The sequence below is a fragment of the Girardinichthys multiradiatus genome, chromosome 9, assembly GCF_021462225.1.
Source record: "Girardinichthys multiradiatus isolate DD_20200921_A chromosome 9, DD_fGirMul_XY1, whole genome shotgun sequence".
Lineage (NCBI taxonomy): Eukaryota > Metazoa > Chordata > Actinopteri > Cyprinodontiformes > Goodeidae > Girardinichthys > Girardinichthys multiradiatus.
The window spans coordinates 12,501,129-12,516,130 of NC_061802.1; the positions used below are offsets into that span (position 1 = coordinate 12,501,129).

Genomic DNA, 15,002 nt, shown 5'->3' on the forward strand with positions numbered 1-15,002 from the left:
GATTTCAGTTGTGTGATTATTCAGGGTCAATTTATTTATAAAACCTTTAAGATACCATAAACTCCATTAGGTTTACAGGCATCTCAGTCAATAAGAAATTCTCAGAAAATGTCATTTGCTTCAGTTATTCAATTCAAATAGTAAAAGGCATACATTTTCAAGAGTTATTACACAGAGAGGATCTGAAACATTTATTTCTGTTGATTTTGATGATTATGGCTGATTATAGATGATTTGGCTTTTCAAAAAAATGCAAATATTACAAAAGATCAGTAAAAGCAAAGGACATTTCATACAGAAAAAACATCTTATGGCCTAGTTGGCCTACATAGACGTCTGACCTAACAGTTGTCCAAGAGTCACCGACATCCTCTACAAGGAAGATAAGCTGCAAAAAGGTAATTGAAAAAATCTAAAAGTTCTGTATCCAAACATATGTTCACTTCTGTAACAAAGCCATAAAATAGTATCTTACCTTGGCTAAGGAGACAAAGAACTGGGCTGTTGATCAGTGCTCCAAAGTCCTCCAAATAATAAAAAAGTAAGTTTCAATTTTATTACAAGTCAAGGTCCCAGAGTCTGGAGGAAGATCGAGGAGACTACATGTCCTTCTCAAAATATTAGCATATTGTGATAAAGTTAATTATTTTCCATAATGTAATGATGAAAATGTAACATTCATATATTTTAGATTCATTGCACACTAACTGAAATATTTCAGATCTTTTATTGTCTTAATACGGATGATTTTGGCATACAGCTCATAAAAACCCAAAATTCCTATCTCACAAAATTAGCATATCATTAAAAGGGTCTCTAAACGAGCTATGAACCTAATCATCTGAGTCAACGAGTTAACTCTAAACACCTGCAAAAGATTCCTGAGGCCTTTAAAACTCCCAGCATGGTTCATCACTCAAAACCCCAATCATGGGTAAGACTGCCGACCTGACTGCTGTCCAGAAGGCCACTATTGACACCCTCAAGCAAGAGGGTAAGACACAGAAAGAAATTTCTGAACGAATAGGCTGTTCCCAGAGTGCTGTATCAAGGCACCTCAGTGGGAAGTCTGTGGGAAGGAAAAAGTGTGGCAGAAAACGCTGCACAACAAGAAGAGGTGACCGGACCCTGAGGAAGATTGTGGAGAAGGGCCGATTCCAGACCTTGGGGGACCTGCGGAAGCAGTGGACTGAGTCTGGAGTAGAAACATCCAGAGCCACCGTGCACAGGCGTGTGCAGGAAATGGGCTACAGGTGCCGCATTCCCCAGGTCAAGCCACTTTTGAACCAGAAACAGCAGCAAAAGCGCCTGATCTGGGCTACAGAGAAGCAGCACTGGACTGTTGCTCAGTGATCCAAAGTAGTTTTTTCGGATGAAAGCAAATTCTGCATGTCATTCAGAAATCAAGGTGCCAGAGTCTGGAGGAAGACTGCGGAGAAGGAAATGCCAAAATGCCAGAAGTCCAGTGTCAAGTACCCACAGTCAGTGATGGTCTGTGGTGCCGTGTCAGCTGCTGGTGTTGGTCCACTGTGTTTTATCAAGGGCAGGGTCAATGCAGCTAGCTATCAGGAGATTTTGGAGCACTTCATGCTTCCATCTGCTGAAAAGATTTATGGAGATGAAGATTTCATTTTTCAGCACGACCTGGCACCTGCTCACAGTGCCAAAACCACTGGTAAATGGTTTACTGACCATGGTATCACTGTGCTCAATTGGCCTGCCAACTCTCCTGACCTGAACCCCATAGAGAATCTGTGGGATATTGTGAAGAGAACGTTGAGAGACTCAAGACCCAACACTCTGGATGAGCTAAAGGCCGCTATCGAAGCATCCTGGGCCTCCATAAGACCTCAGCAGTGCCACAGGCTGATTGCCTCCATGCCACGCCGCATTGAAGCAGTCATTTCTGCCAAAGGATTCCCGACCAAGTATTGAGTGCATAACTGTACATGATTATTTGAAGGTTGACGTTTTTTGTATTAAAAACATTTTTCTTTTATTGGTCGGATGAAATATTCTAATTTTGTGAGATAGGAATTGTGGGTTTTCATGAGCTGTATGCCACAATCATCCGTATTAAGACAATAAAAGACCTGAAATATTTCAGTTAGTGTGCAATGAATCTAAAATATATGAATGTTAAATTTTCATCATTACATTATGGAAAATAATGAACTTTTTCACAATATGCTAATATTTTGAGAAGGACCTGTACTTTAGGTCCAGTGTGAAATTTCTACTGATGGTTTGGGGTGTCTTGTCATCTGCTGGTGTTGGTCCTCATGTCCAAAGTCAACGCAACCATCAATCAGGATATTTTAGATTACCTCATGCTTCCCTCTGCTGATATGGAGATTCTGATTTGCTTTACAAGCCGAACTAGGTACCTGCCCATACTACCGAAGGTACCAGTACCTGCTTGAATGACCATGGTATCACTGACTGATTGGCCAGCAAACTGGCCTGACCTGAACACCATACAGAATATGTGGGCTTTGTGAGGGGGAGGATGAGAGAAACCAGACCCAACAATGCAGATGACCTGAAGGCCGATGTGAGAGCAATCTGGGCTTCAATTCAGCAGAACCACAGGCCAATCGCCTCTATGCACGCCTTTCGCATGTAATAATTTATGCAAAAGGAGCCTTGAGCAAGTATTAAGTGTATGTACTGCAAAGTACAAAGGTATGCTTTACAGTAGGCTCTCATCTGTGTATTAAAAATCTTTTTTCCCATGCAATATTTCAGTTTTCCCAGATACTGGGTTTTCATTAGCTGTAAGCCTTAATCATCAAAATAAACACGTGAAATATACCCCACTGTGTGTAATTAATCTATATATGACCTTTAATTCATAAAATTAATTTCTAAAATAAGTTTAATTTTCAGTGATATTGTAATTTAATAAAGTTTGGAGCTGTATGTGTTGCAAAAAAGTTTGAATAAATGTCTTTGTTAATTGGGCTATTTTTAATTGGAGCACCAAAAAAAAAAACATAACTGGCACACATTATAATAAAATAGAGAAAACATCTTTTATTAGGAACTAAATGTTGGAATAATTTAATATAGATTTATCTTATATTTTCTCCTATCCTTAACTTGACTATTTGATTTTTATAACCTTTCATGATGTTTGTGTGAGTAAAGGATGTGTGAGTTGTTTGCAGGCAAAGGTCATAAATGGAGCTGAGAAGGAAGCGGTCCAGTTGAGGAGGTCATAAAGATGAAGGCTGATTGCGCTGAACAGAAGACGCACTGATCTTAAAATGATGAAGACTGTGGAAGTGTGTTGTTGAAAGATAATGGTGTTTATGACCTGTTTACGATGCAGCTGTTGTTTCCCATCCTTAGAGAATGACGTTCTTTGTAACTAGGGACCCCCGAAAAGATAATAAAAAGAGAGGGCAGATGTCGGACAGATGTTTTTCAGAGCGGTATGAGATTTGTAACTGAACACATCTTGTCCGTTCTCCTCGCAGCGAGTAAATAACTAATTCTTTGTCTTTCTCTTCTTTTTTATGTTATAAGTATTTTAGGTTGTTTAAACCTGACATTAATCTTCAAAACTAAAACTGCTGCAGGCCAGGAAATATAAAATCAACAGTTCAGGAAATTAAACATGGTCCAAAAACAGGTGGAGTGCGTTGGCAAACAGAGCATAGTTGTGACAGGACAGAAAAAACTGAAAACAACCCAGGAAGCAAAACCAACCTGAAACAAGAACAGAGAAACAAAATGAAAAACCACAACAACATCTGGAAAGTCCCATTAATCTGTAAAAGCCTGTTCAGAAGTGAAAACTGATCTCCATGCTGTCAGCAGCAAAGCAAACCCACTATACTTTGTTCAAATATTTGACCAGCCCGGAGCATCTGATATGCACCAGCTCCTATTTAGAGCACTCCTCTCCGTCAGACACTGAACACATCCTGCTGTCAAGGATGCAGCTTGTGGGTGTGTGTTTGAATGTCACTCAAATGAACGACTGCCAGACACTTTCTCCCTCAACATGCCTGCATCGATGCACCTCACTGTCCTGCTCTGCCTCCTCACAGTGACAGTCTGCACTGGTGAGTAAACGTTTCACACTTCTGTCTGTTAAATTCACAAGTTGAACGTCCGCAGAGCTTAGCATTATTCCAAAGTCTTGTTAAAGATGCAAATTTATGCAAACAGAAAAAGGGAAGTTTTGCAAGCTTCCTTTGAGGTAGCATGGTGAACGTTTTGCCTCTGTGAGCAGGAAGTTGTCATATTCAGCTGAGGTTAAAGACTATTAACATATTTTTCAAGCTTGTTTTAGATTTCAACAAGTAGATTTTACTAGGTAGTCTACTAACTTAATGAAAAAGATTCACATTTAGAAAAGTAAAGATGTGGTTAGTGACAGCTGTATTTGATTTACACAACTGTCTATAGAAAGCATTACACTGAGCCAGTAGTTGCAGTTCACTAAGACCGAATTCATTATGGTCATTTGACATTAAATTATTATGCGACCAATGAATTAGCAAGTACACCAGTAAACATTGAAGACTCAGAATTCATTATATGGTTCATGAGTGAGCATTTAAATGTGATACGAAATCCTCAACAGCTTGAGTTTGTTGATTTGTTGTGAAATCTGTATTTAATCAACAACAGTCTAGCTTCCTTTGAGACAGCATCTCATCTAAAGTTTTGACCACAGCTCCCAGTCAGATGCCATTTTTCCCAGCCTACATAAGCTCATACACATAAATAAACCCTTTCATAACTCTGTACTTAATTACTTATTAGTTAATTTATCTCTGTAGTTATATATTTTGATGAACAATAATAAAATGCTCAAATTAAATGTATAATTTGTTTTAAATGAGAATCTTCTTTTGTATTTCTGTACTATTATTCTGTACCCCGTTTAGGGAATTTGACTATAGTAGTTAAATTAGAGTGAGACACTGGATCGAAACAGAATAACTTGGTAACCTCTGGTTACAGCTTTAGGTAATGTGCCTAAAGAAAGTCACTAAGGGACACTGGAAATGTCCCTGCCATGGAGGAAAAACAAAACTCTTTCCAGCAACTTCACACAAAAAACAAACAAAAGAAGCAAAACACACAATGCAAACAAAACATTTTCCCAAGTCCAACCTTGAATCTAGTGCTCAGTTTAACCCATTTGCACAAGATGTCTTGCTGGTCTTGGTTCTTTTTGTGTTCCTTGACTGAGTCGCAGAACCCGTCTGCCTAGGACACCGGAAGGCAGTCCGAGGGCGTCATCACAAAGTGCTAATCAACCAATCACTGACGGATAACAGCCAGCAACAAAAAATAGATTCAATTATTTTGTTGACCACAATCTTCTGGAGACACCAATAATGTCAGCAGTCTTTCCTGGTTGAATAAATCCTATCTTCTGAATGGAAATATTTTCACATTCAAGATTTAAAACATTGTATTAAGTTGAAACCTTCAGGGGGTTGTGTGGCTCAGTTGGTAGAGCAGGTTCACCACATGCAAAGGCTTGAGCTCACTGGCCTGGGTTCAACTTACAGTCTCAGTACATTTGCTTCACGTCTTCCCCTTTTCTCTCCACTCTCTTTCCTGTCATATTACTGATCAAGAAAGGCCACTAGTGTCATAAAAATATTAATATATAAATTTGAAAGAAATTTCTCATGCCAGAAAACTCTTTTTTAAACTTCAAGAATAGAAATGATACAGATACAGAATGAGATACAGAACAGGAATTAAATATAGAGTTAAATCATTTGTTCCAGTAGCAGTTTTTTTGGAAATCTATCTTCCAGGAAAAACCTCGTTGTTGCATTTCTTTTGAAAAGTCTAGGAAAGTTTGGAAGTTTCTGAGTTTTGCATTTTCCAGGTGTTTAAACCAGTTTTTTTAATCAATGTTTCACAAAATGCAACATCATTTGTCCAACTTTTTGTACAGGCTGTGTAAATCTTAATTGTAGATAACCCAGAGTGATGAAGATTAAGGCACTGGGGACAATATCTTGGCCTTGGACAATCAACATACAATATGATCAAACTGGCAACCTTTTAAATAAAAAACAACCACTCTACCACATGAGTGACAGTCACCTTTAGCTATAAGTACTGCTCAAAAAAAGTTTAAACTTAAAAAGTTCAACATACTTTGTAACTGATTTCAGAAAGTGAAACTCATATACAGATTCATTACACACAGTGACATTTTCAAGCCTTTCTTTCTTGTAAGTTTGATGATTATGGCTTAGAGATAATAAAAAACTAAATTCAGTGTCTCAGACAATTAGAATATTGTGAAAGAAGTTAAGAATTGAAAACCCATGGTGTCACATCCTAATCAGCAAAAAAACTCAAAATCCTGCAAAGGTTTCCTGAGCCTCTAAATGGTCTCCCAGTCTGGGTCAGTAGGACACACAATCATGGGGAAGACTGCTGACATGATGTCCAGAAGGTGGCTGTTGACACCCTCCACAAGGAGGACAAGCCACAAAAGGTCACTACATAAGAAGCTGGTTGTTTAGAGTGCTGTATCTGAGCATATTCTTAAAAATTTGAGAAGGAAGAAAAAGTGGGGTAAGAATAGGTGCACTAGCAACAGGGTTAACCACAGCCTTGAGTTGATTGTTAGACAAAACACATTGAAGAATTTATAGGAGCTTCACAAGGAGTGGACTGAGGCTGGAATTAGCTCATCAAGAGCCACTATAAAACAGACGAAGCTTACATACACATGGGCAATAAATATCAAATGCCTAGTGTCAAGCGCCTTCTGAACCAGAGACAACTTAAGAGGAGACTTACTTGGGCTAAAGAGAACAACAACTGGACTGTTGCTCAGTGGCCCAAAGTCCTGTTTTCAGATAAAAGTAAAGTTTTGGATTTAATTTTCAAATCAAGGTCCCAGAGTCTGGAGGAAGAGTACAGAGGCACATAATCCACATTGCTTGAGGTCCAGTGAGAGGTTTCCACGGTCAGTGATGGTTTGGGGTGCCATATCATCTGCTGGTGTTGATCCACTGTGTTTTCTAAACTCCACAGTCAATGCAGCCATCTACCATGACATTTTAGAGCACACACAGTATGTTTCTACCTGGTGACAAGTTTTATGGAGATGGGGATTTCATTTTCCAGCAGGACTTGGTATCTGCCCACACTGCCAAAGGTACTAAAAGCTGGTTCAATGACCATGGTGTTACTGTGCTCGATTGACCAGCAAACTGGCTTGACCTGAATCCCACAGAGAATCTATGGAGTATTGTCAAAAGGAAGATGAGAGACACTAGACTCCACAATGCAGATGACCTGACAGCCGCTATCAATGCAAGCTGGGGGTCCATTAGACCTCAGCAGAACCACAGTCTGATTGCCTCCACGCCACAATACACTAATGCAGTAATTCATGCAAAGGACCCCCAACCAAGTAGAGTGCATAGAAGTTAACCTACTTTTTAGAAGTTTGATATTTCTGCTTAAAATATTCTCCTTTAGTTACAGTACAGACCAAAAGTTTGGATACACCTTCTCATTCAAAGAGTTTTCTTTATTTTCATGACTATGAATATCGTAGCTTCACACTGAAGGCATCAAAACTATGAATTAACACATGTGGAATTATATACTGAACAAAAAAGTGTGAAACAACTGAAAATATGTCTTATATTCTAGGTTCTTCAAAGTAGCCACCTTTTGCTTTGATTACTGCTCCGCACACTCTTGGCATTCTGTTGATGAGCTTCAAGAGGTAGTCACCTGAAATGGTTTTCCAACAGTCTTGAAGGAGTTCCCAGAAATGCTTAGCACTTGTTGGCCCTTTTGCCTTCACTCTGCGGTCCAGCTCACCCCAAACCATCTCGATTGGGTTCAGGTCCGGTGACTGTGGAGGCCAGGTCATCTGGTGCAGCACCCCATCACTCTCCTTCTTGGTCAAATAGCCCTTACACAGGCTGGAGGTGTGCTTGGGGTCATTGTCCTGTTGAAAAATAAATGATGGTCCAATTAAACGCAAACCGGATGGCATAGCATGCCACTGCAAGATGCTGTGGTAGCCATGCTGCTTCAGTATGCCTTTAATTTTGAATAAATCCCCAACAGTGTCACCAACAAACCACCCGCACACCATCACACCTCCTCCTCCATGCTTCACGGTGGTAACCAGGCATGTAGACTCCATCCGTTCACCTCTTCTGCGCCGCACAAAGACACGGTGGTTGGAACCAATGATCTCAAACTTGGACTCATCAGACCAAAGCACAGATTTCCGCTGGTCTAATGTCCATTCCTTGTGTTCTTTAGCCCAAACAAGTCTCTTCTGCTTGTTGCCTGTCCTCAGCAGTGGTTTCCTAGCAGCTATTTTACCATGAAGGCCTGATTCACACAGTCTCCTCTTAACAGTTGTTCTAGAGATGTGTCTGCTGCTAGAACTCTGTGTGGCATTGACCTGTTCTCTAATCTGAGCTGCTGTTAACCTGCGATTTCTGAGGCTGGTGACTCAGATAAACTTATCGTCCGCAGCAGAGGTGACTCTTGGTCTTCCTTTCCTCATGTGAGCCAGTTTCTTTATAGCGCTTGATGGTTTTTGCAACTGCGCTAGGGGACACTTTCAAAGTTTTCCCAATTGTTCGGACTGACTGACCTTTATTTCTTAAAGTAATGATGGCCACTTGTTTTTCTTTACTTAGCTGCTTTTTTTTTGCCATAATACAAATTCTAACAGTCTATTCAGTAGGACTATCAACTGTGTACTGTATCCACCTCCTGCACAACACAACTGATGTCCCCAACCCCATTTGTAAGGCATGAAATCCCACTTCAATTCAATTCAGTTTATTTGTATAGCGCCAATTCACAACACACGTCGTCTCAAGGCACTTCACAAATGTCAGGTACATACATTCCAATTAATCCTAACCATTGAACAATGCAATCAGATTCAGTTATTTATTCAAATTGGATAAAAAGTTTTTCTGTCTAAGGAAACCCAGCAGATTGCATCCAGTCAGTGACTTGCAGCATTCCCTCCTCGCGGATGAGCCTGTAGAGACAATGGACAGTCACTGGCGTTGATTTTATAGCAATCCCTCATACTGAGCATGCATGTAGCGACAGTGGAGAAGAAAAACTCCCTTTTAACAGGAAGAAACTTCCAGCAGAACCAGGCTCAGTGTGAGCGGCCATCTGCCACGACCGACTGGGGGTTTGAGAGAACAGAGCAGAGACACAAAAAGAACAAAGAAGCACTGATCCAGGAGTACTTTCTATGGGAAGGAAAAGTAAATGTTAATGAATGTAGCTTCTTTAGTCATTTCACCTAGAAAGAAAGAACAGATAAACTCTGAGCCAGTTTTCAAGGTTAGAGTCTGAAAGAGAGCACATAGAGTTAGTCACAGTAAAAGCTCAGTCAATTGCTATATCTAGGAGAGAGAAAGGGTTAAACACTAAAAGACAGGGCTATGTGGATCATCGGTAGAGGGTGAGCATTAAGTCGTTGCCAGCAGAAGCTCAGACGATTCCCCTCTCCAGAAAGGTGTCACAGGTAGACACAGAGCCAGTACAGGTGTAGCTTCTAGGAAGAGAAAAGAGAGAACAAAGTTAAAAGCTGAAATAACAGCAAATAATGCAAAATTTAGGAGAGTAGTGTGAGAATGTAGCGAAGAGGGTGAAAGTGGTCATTATGTCCTCCAGCAGCCTAAGCCTGTAGCAGCATAACTACAGAGATAGTTTCAGTTCAGATTATTTAATTAAACAGCACTTATTTACAACAATGTCGTCTCAAGGAACCCCACAAAGGGTCCCACTGATGGTCATTGTTATACTTATGAAACCTGACAGGGCACACCTGCGAAGTGAAAACCATTTCAGGTGACTACCTCTTGAAGCTCATCAACAGAATGCCAAGAGTGTGCGGAGCAGTAATCAAAGCAAAAGGTGGCTACTTTGAAGAACCTAGAATATAAGACATATTTTCAGTTGTTTCACACTTTGTTTGTTCAGTATATAATTCCACATGTGTTAATTTGTAGTTTTGATGCCTTCAGTGTGAAGCTACGATATTCAATCATGAAAATAAAGACAACTCTTTGAAACAGAAGGTGTGTCCAAACTTTTAGTCTGTACTGTATATTGTGTATTCTTATTTTCTGAGACATTGAATTCAGGGTTTTATGTTATCTGTAAGCCACAATTACCAAAATAACAAGAAATAAAGACTTGAAATAGTTCACTCTAATGAATCTATGTAATATATGAATTTCACTTTCTGAATATGAGTGGCAAAAAATATTAAATTATTGACGATATTCTATTTCTTGGATCTGCACTATGCTGATTCCAGTAAGTCAGGACAGCAATTGCTGCTAGATTTTCAGTATCTGTTACAGAGTTTATCTAAGGGAAAAAAAATCATCCAGTATAAACAAGCTTTAAACTGAGGCACTTGGGATGTCCTCATAGTCGTCTTAAAGTCAACAGGATGTATTTTTTGTAGGACTGAAATGCCATTTATGCTCTCAGCCCTAAAATGCTAATGGTTTTTCTCCAACTTCATCCTGATCCGTACTGAATATTTTACTCCATTGCATTGTTTTTCTGTTGTTTGCCCTCTTGCAGGGAACACGACTGTCTCTGGAATTGTGACAACTTCAAGTGCCTCACACACAACCCTGAGCTTATCAGTATCACCCACAATGAAAACCACCCCTGTTACACCCCAGTCTCAAACAGCAACAAAGCTTACAACCATAGTTGCTTCGACTTCATCACAGACATCCACGGCGGGGAAAAACGATCCCAGCAACACTCCCCTGAACACAACAATCAGCCAAACATCCAATGCGAACAACACCCAGAAGCCGACAGTCCCATCAACGTCTCTAAATGTCACAGCTGGTACCTTGGGAAACACAATCACTTCGGGTCAGATTACTGTATATAGTTATAATTAATTAAAGAATTGTTTTAATTATTTCAATTTTGCAATGGCTTTTTATCCAAAGCAAGTGACATTGTGAACAATTATACCTGCAATAATCAGCCATATGACAGTTAGTGCTATCATAAATGCTTTTTCTTGTTACAGTAAGAAATCAGGCAATTATGCAACCTCATGGATGTTAGTTTTCAACTAAATAAATTGTTTTGCAATCCAGTATCACTCACTGAAAACATACAGTAGATCTAGATGTTATTACCTACCTGGCCCCCAAAGCTCCAAACAAATGGGAGCTGAGGACAGCTGTGGAACATAACGCCAATCCTCAGAAACCTCACCCCACCAGCTCACCAGCTCCACTGCTGTGTCTAAGCCCTGACTGGTCTGAGCTCTTTTGGTGGGAAAAAAATAAGACAATCGTGCATCATCTACAGATACTGAAGTGTTCTTTCCAAACAGTTATAGGGAAACAGTTCCCAAAACTAGGATCTATACCCCACTGTAGAGCTCCACAACCTGTGTGGAAATTCTTTCTATAATGCCAACAGCTTAAGTGTAGCTGTAATTGATACAAGGGATACAAATAGAATCTGTAAAGGGCTAAAGTTATGACAACACTGATTCAGTATTACCAACCAAGTGAGTTTGTTGTTATATGTAGCAAATTTAGTCTTTATAGGGGGTTATAACAGACTTTTAGTGAGAAAGCAAGCATCATCTGCACTCTTTAAGGCAAGGCTCAGGTGCCACATGCTCCCCAATCCCAAAACAGTCAGGGGTGGCGGGTCCTCACTCAACAGACATTCAAACATTTCTTTAACACTTTTATCAATAGAATTATTTTCACTTTTTACTTTATAATTACAGGTTAATGTTGTTTAGGCCAAAGCCAATGTTTTTTTTCCATGTTTTAAAGCAAACCCTGTTTAGCTATCTTGTTGGTAATTTTTTGACTCAACCAGTAAAACTTTTGCACAGAAGCTGAAAAGTTCAGAAACTACTGATTTAGTTTGTCCTCACAATTATCACATAATTTGTGAAGTAACAGCTTTTCTTTTTGTTTGATGACCCTCAGCTCCATCAAACAACAAGGGAAATTACAATTTGGCAGAAAATCCTGGCCTTGTGGCCGTCATCTGCATCTTTTGTATTGTCTTCAGCCTCTTGCTGGTGGTTATGGCTGTGAAATGTATCAGATCATCGAAGTCTGACTTTGAGAGGCTAGAAGACGTGCCCATGGTGAGTAAGAAACCCCACACCTTGATAAAAGCAGTAAAACTGATTATAACCTATATTTGCTTGAGTGTTACCCAACCAGCTGACATAAGGGGGAAAAAAGAGATCAAGTTTCTGATCTATGAGTTTTCCTCGATTGTAAGCATTTTCAACTTCAGCGATCGTGTTTCACTTTTTTGTTTTCCCCTCAGCTGTAAATTCAGTAGTTTGCTGCACAAACAGGAAGTCTAAGAGAAATGTCTGCGTGTGAAAATGTCTCATAGGTGTTTATGTGTGCTGAACTCCTGATAAATGAACTTTACAATTTAGGTATTTAGGTATTCAGACTCTGCTAGCATCCTAGAGTCTTCACATATTATTTCAAATGCAGGATCAAGCAGGGTGTTTTTTTTTATCCATGATGATGCTCATTTTCTATAGCCCAGTGAACTACCACATGGTTGCAGTGACCTAAACATATGGCTGAATAATTACATTTATTACAGTCATACTATAACTGAAAATGCTTAGTATTAAATTACACTGAGATACCAACCAAAGTAAATGAACTCTACAAATTCTTTCAAAATGAGTGGCGGCCAGAGTTATCCCAGAATGCATGTGTTCGAGATGCAACCAGCTAAGGGACATTTACCAAATATTACTGGGGGTTGTATGTACATATTTGAACCTGTTTGTAAAGTAATGACCATGTGTGGATTAAATTTCTTTCTAAAGATAAAGAAAAGTTCCATTAAATGATTTCATAGCTCAACATCTGAATGTAATGCCCATTTTAAGTATGTAAACTTCTGACTGGCATTGTACATGGAAAAACTTTAGTTCAAATCAATTCAACAATATAGCCAATGCAAGTTGACAAGTAAAGACATGGCTTTGATTAATTCATTTAGAGGTCAGCAGCTGTTTTCTCTCAGGCGTCAGTCTCTTATGCTTGTAAAAACAATGCCACAGCAGGGAGGTCTCATGGTAAAGACAGCTTGTTACCAGATATCTATCCTAAACAGCATGTTGCATCACTGCGGTGTAAAAAGCTTGTGTTCTTTAAACTTCTTTCATGTCGTCTCTCCAGGGCAAAGTGAACGAAGCCTCTCCGTTTGCTCAGTACTCAAAATGACACATTACTCTTCGCCGGATGGCAAAGGAGCAGACGACCTCAGTCTGCGGTTCGACTCTGTTTCCTGGCTGTAAAACCACATTAATATTCTAAACACCAGTCAGAAGGGACTCCAAGTTTAAACATGTAATTGTTTATTGCACTTTTGTAAATGTTAATGAGACATTCTTGGAACAATTTTGACCTGATTACTTGGCTGCTGGTAATTAAATTGATTCAGATGGTGTTTCATAATCAAATAAGTCTTGCTTCTTTCTTTGGAGAAGACAATTAGCCTTAAAGGTAAAAATGTTAAAACAGTGAAATTTTTCCTATGAGCCCATTAGAGAACAGTTGCATATATATTGAGATTAATCACACACAGGTGGAACCTATTTACTAATTAGGGGACATTAGTTGGTTACAAGGGATTTTTAGGGCTATCAGAGTAAGTATGGCAGAATACGAATGCATGCCAAACCTTTTAAGTTTTAGTTTGTACAAAACTGAGAAAATCTTGAATCAGTTATGTGCTACTTTGTGTCTATCACAAAAATCCCAACAAAAAATGCCGAAGTTTGTAGTTGTAATGTAACAAAAAGTAAAAAGAGGTAGAAATTATTTTGCAAGGACTTGTGTATACCTGTATGAATAGTGCATTCTGTAATGTAACTTTTTTTGTGGTCCATACAGATCAAGACCTGTTCTTTCAGGCAATAAAAAAATCTATTTTTTTAATCCACACAGAATAGTACTAACAGCAAAATCTATGATTTGATGCATGAGCAAACATGTTTTTGGAAGTTTAGTATCTTATTATACCGGTCAAGAATATAATTTATAGCTACTGCCTTTTCCAAATAACCAACAGAAGAAAATTCAAAAGAAAACCTCTAAAGGCTTTTTGTGACTGCAATTATGTCTTTGCCTTTAAACTCAGGTGACTTCTGTTTTTATTTTACACCTCAAAATAAATCTCTTTAATCCCTCTGTTAACATTTTTCATTGGTATATGCAGTATTGTATAGTAATGACTTAGTGATTATTGAATTAAAAAAATTATTTACCGCATCTATCAATCAGCGCTGTAAAATATGTGTGAGCTTTGCATTATCCCTGTGAATTTTTCATCGCACAAATGTAAAGTGGCTAGTTTGGATATTCTCAACATGATAAAGTGTTTTACTTGAAATTTATTTATTTTTTTATATTTGTCTTGCTTCCTGAGGTAAGTAGGTATGCAAACATTCCCCACGAACCTGCAGTCTGTTGTTCTACCCCTACACACCCCACCCATATGTTAACATATCAAGTTTCCCTACATAGATGGAAAACTCTGGGACTAGAGATAAAGCTTACCGTCTGCCGGGCTCCATGGTTCAGATTACCCAAAAAGGTCAGAACAAGGGAAGTAATTGGTCACTGTGGTCACACAGGTTCAGCTTATATGGATGCAGTTTTGTTCATCACTGAGGTGATTAAAGGCTTGAGGGACAGGTGGTGCAGCCTGATACAGTGGGCCCGAATGGCGGGCTTTACATCTTTAAAACGTCTGAAGAAGATCTGAATAGTGATCTCAGAGCAGATAGCAAGCTACTTTTTTATTATGGTTAGCATGATATCAGATGAAGCCTGAATTGGACCCATTCTCTGTCACGGAGAAATTTCCTCTTGTTAATCTTGACTGGAAAACAATATCAGAATACCACTGAGCAAAGTATGCATTTTATAAATTATGTTTTATTTGCA

General features: G+C 39.0%; 1 protein-coding gene across 1 annotated transcript; it reads left to right on the plus strand.

Annotated features, from left to right (window-relative positions):
* The first annotated feature begins 3,859 nt into the window (after window positions 1-3,859).
* On the plus strand, window positions 3,860-14,449 carry LOC124873697 (cell wall integrity sensor MID2-like). Its single transcript, XM_047374553.1, has 4 exons — window positions 3,860-4,073; window positions 10,600-10,905; window positions 11,997-12,160; window positions 13,230-14,449. The coding sequence occupies exons 1-4, from the start codon at window positions 4,013-4,015 to the stop codon at window positions 13,272-13,274; spliced, it is 576 nt and encodes a 191-aa protein (XP_047230509.1). The 5' UTR covers window positions 3,860-4,012; the 3' UTR covers window positions 13,275-14,449.
* Window positions 14,450-15,002: the final 553 nt, after the last annotated feature.

What these genes read in the sequence shown, in the direction of transcription:
- LOC124873697 (XM_047374553.1), top strand. Translation starts at nt 4,013, where the DNA reads ATGCCTGCATCGATGCACCTCACTGTCCTGCTCTGCCTCCTCACAGTG. An exon ending in CACAGTGACAGTCTGCACTG is followed by an intron (nt 4,074 to 10,599) that starts GTGAGTAAACGT and finishes GCCCTCTTGCAG; the next exon opens with GGAACACGACTGTCTCTGGA. An exon ending in GGCTAGAAGACGTGCCCATG is followed by an intron (nt 12,161 to 13,229) that starts GTGAGTAAGAAA and finishes TCGTCTCTCCAG; the next exon opens with GGCAAAGTGAACGAAGCCTC.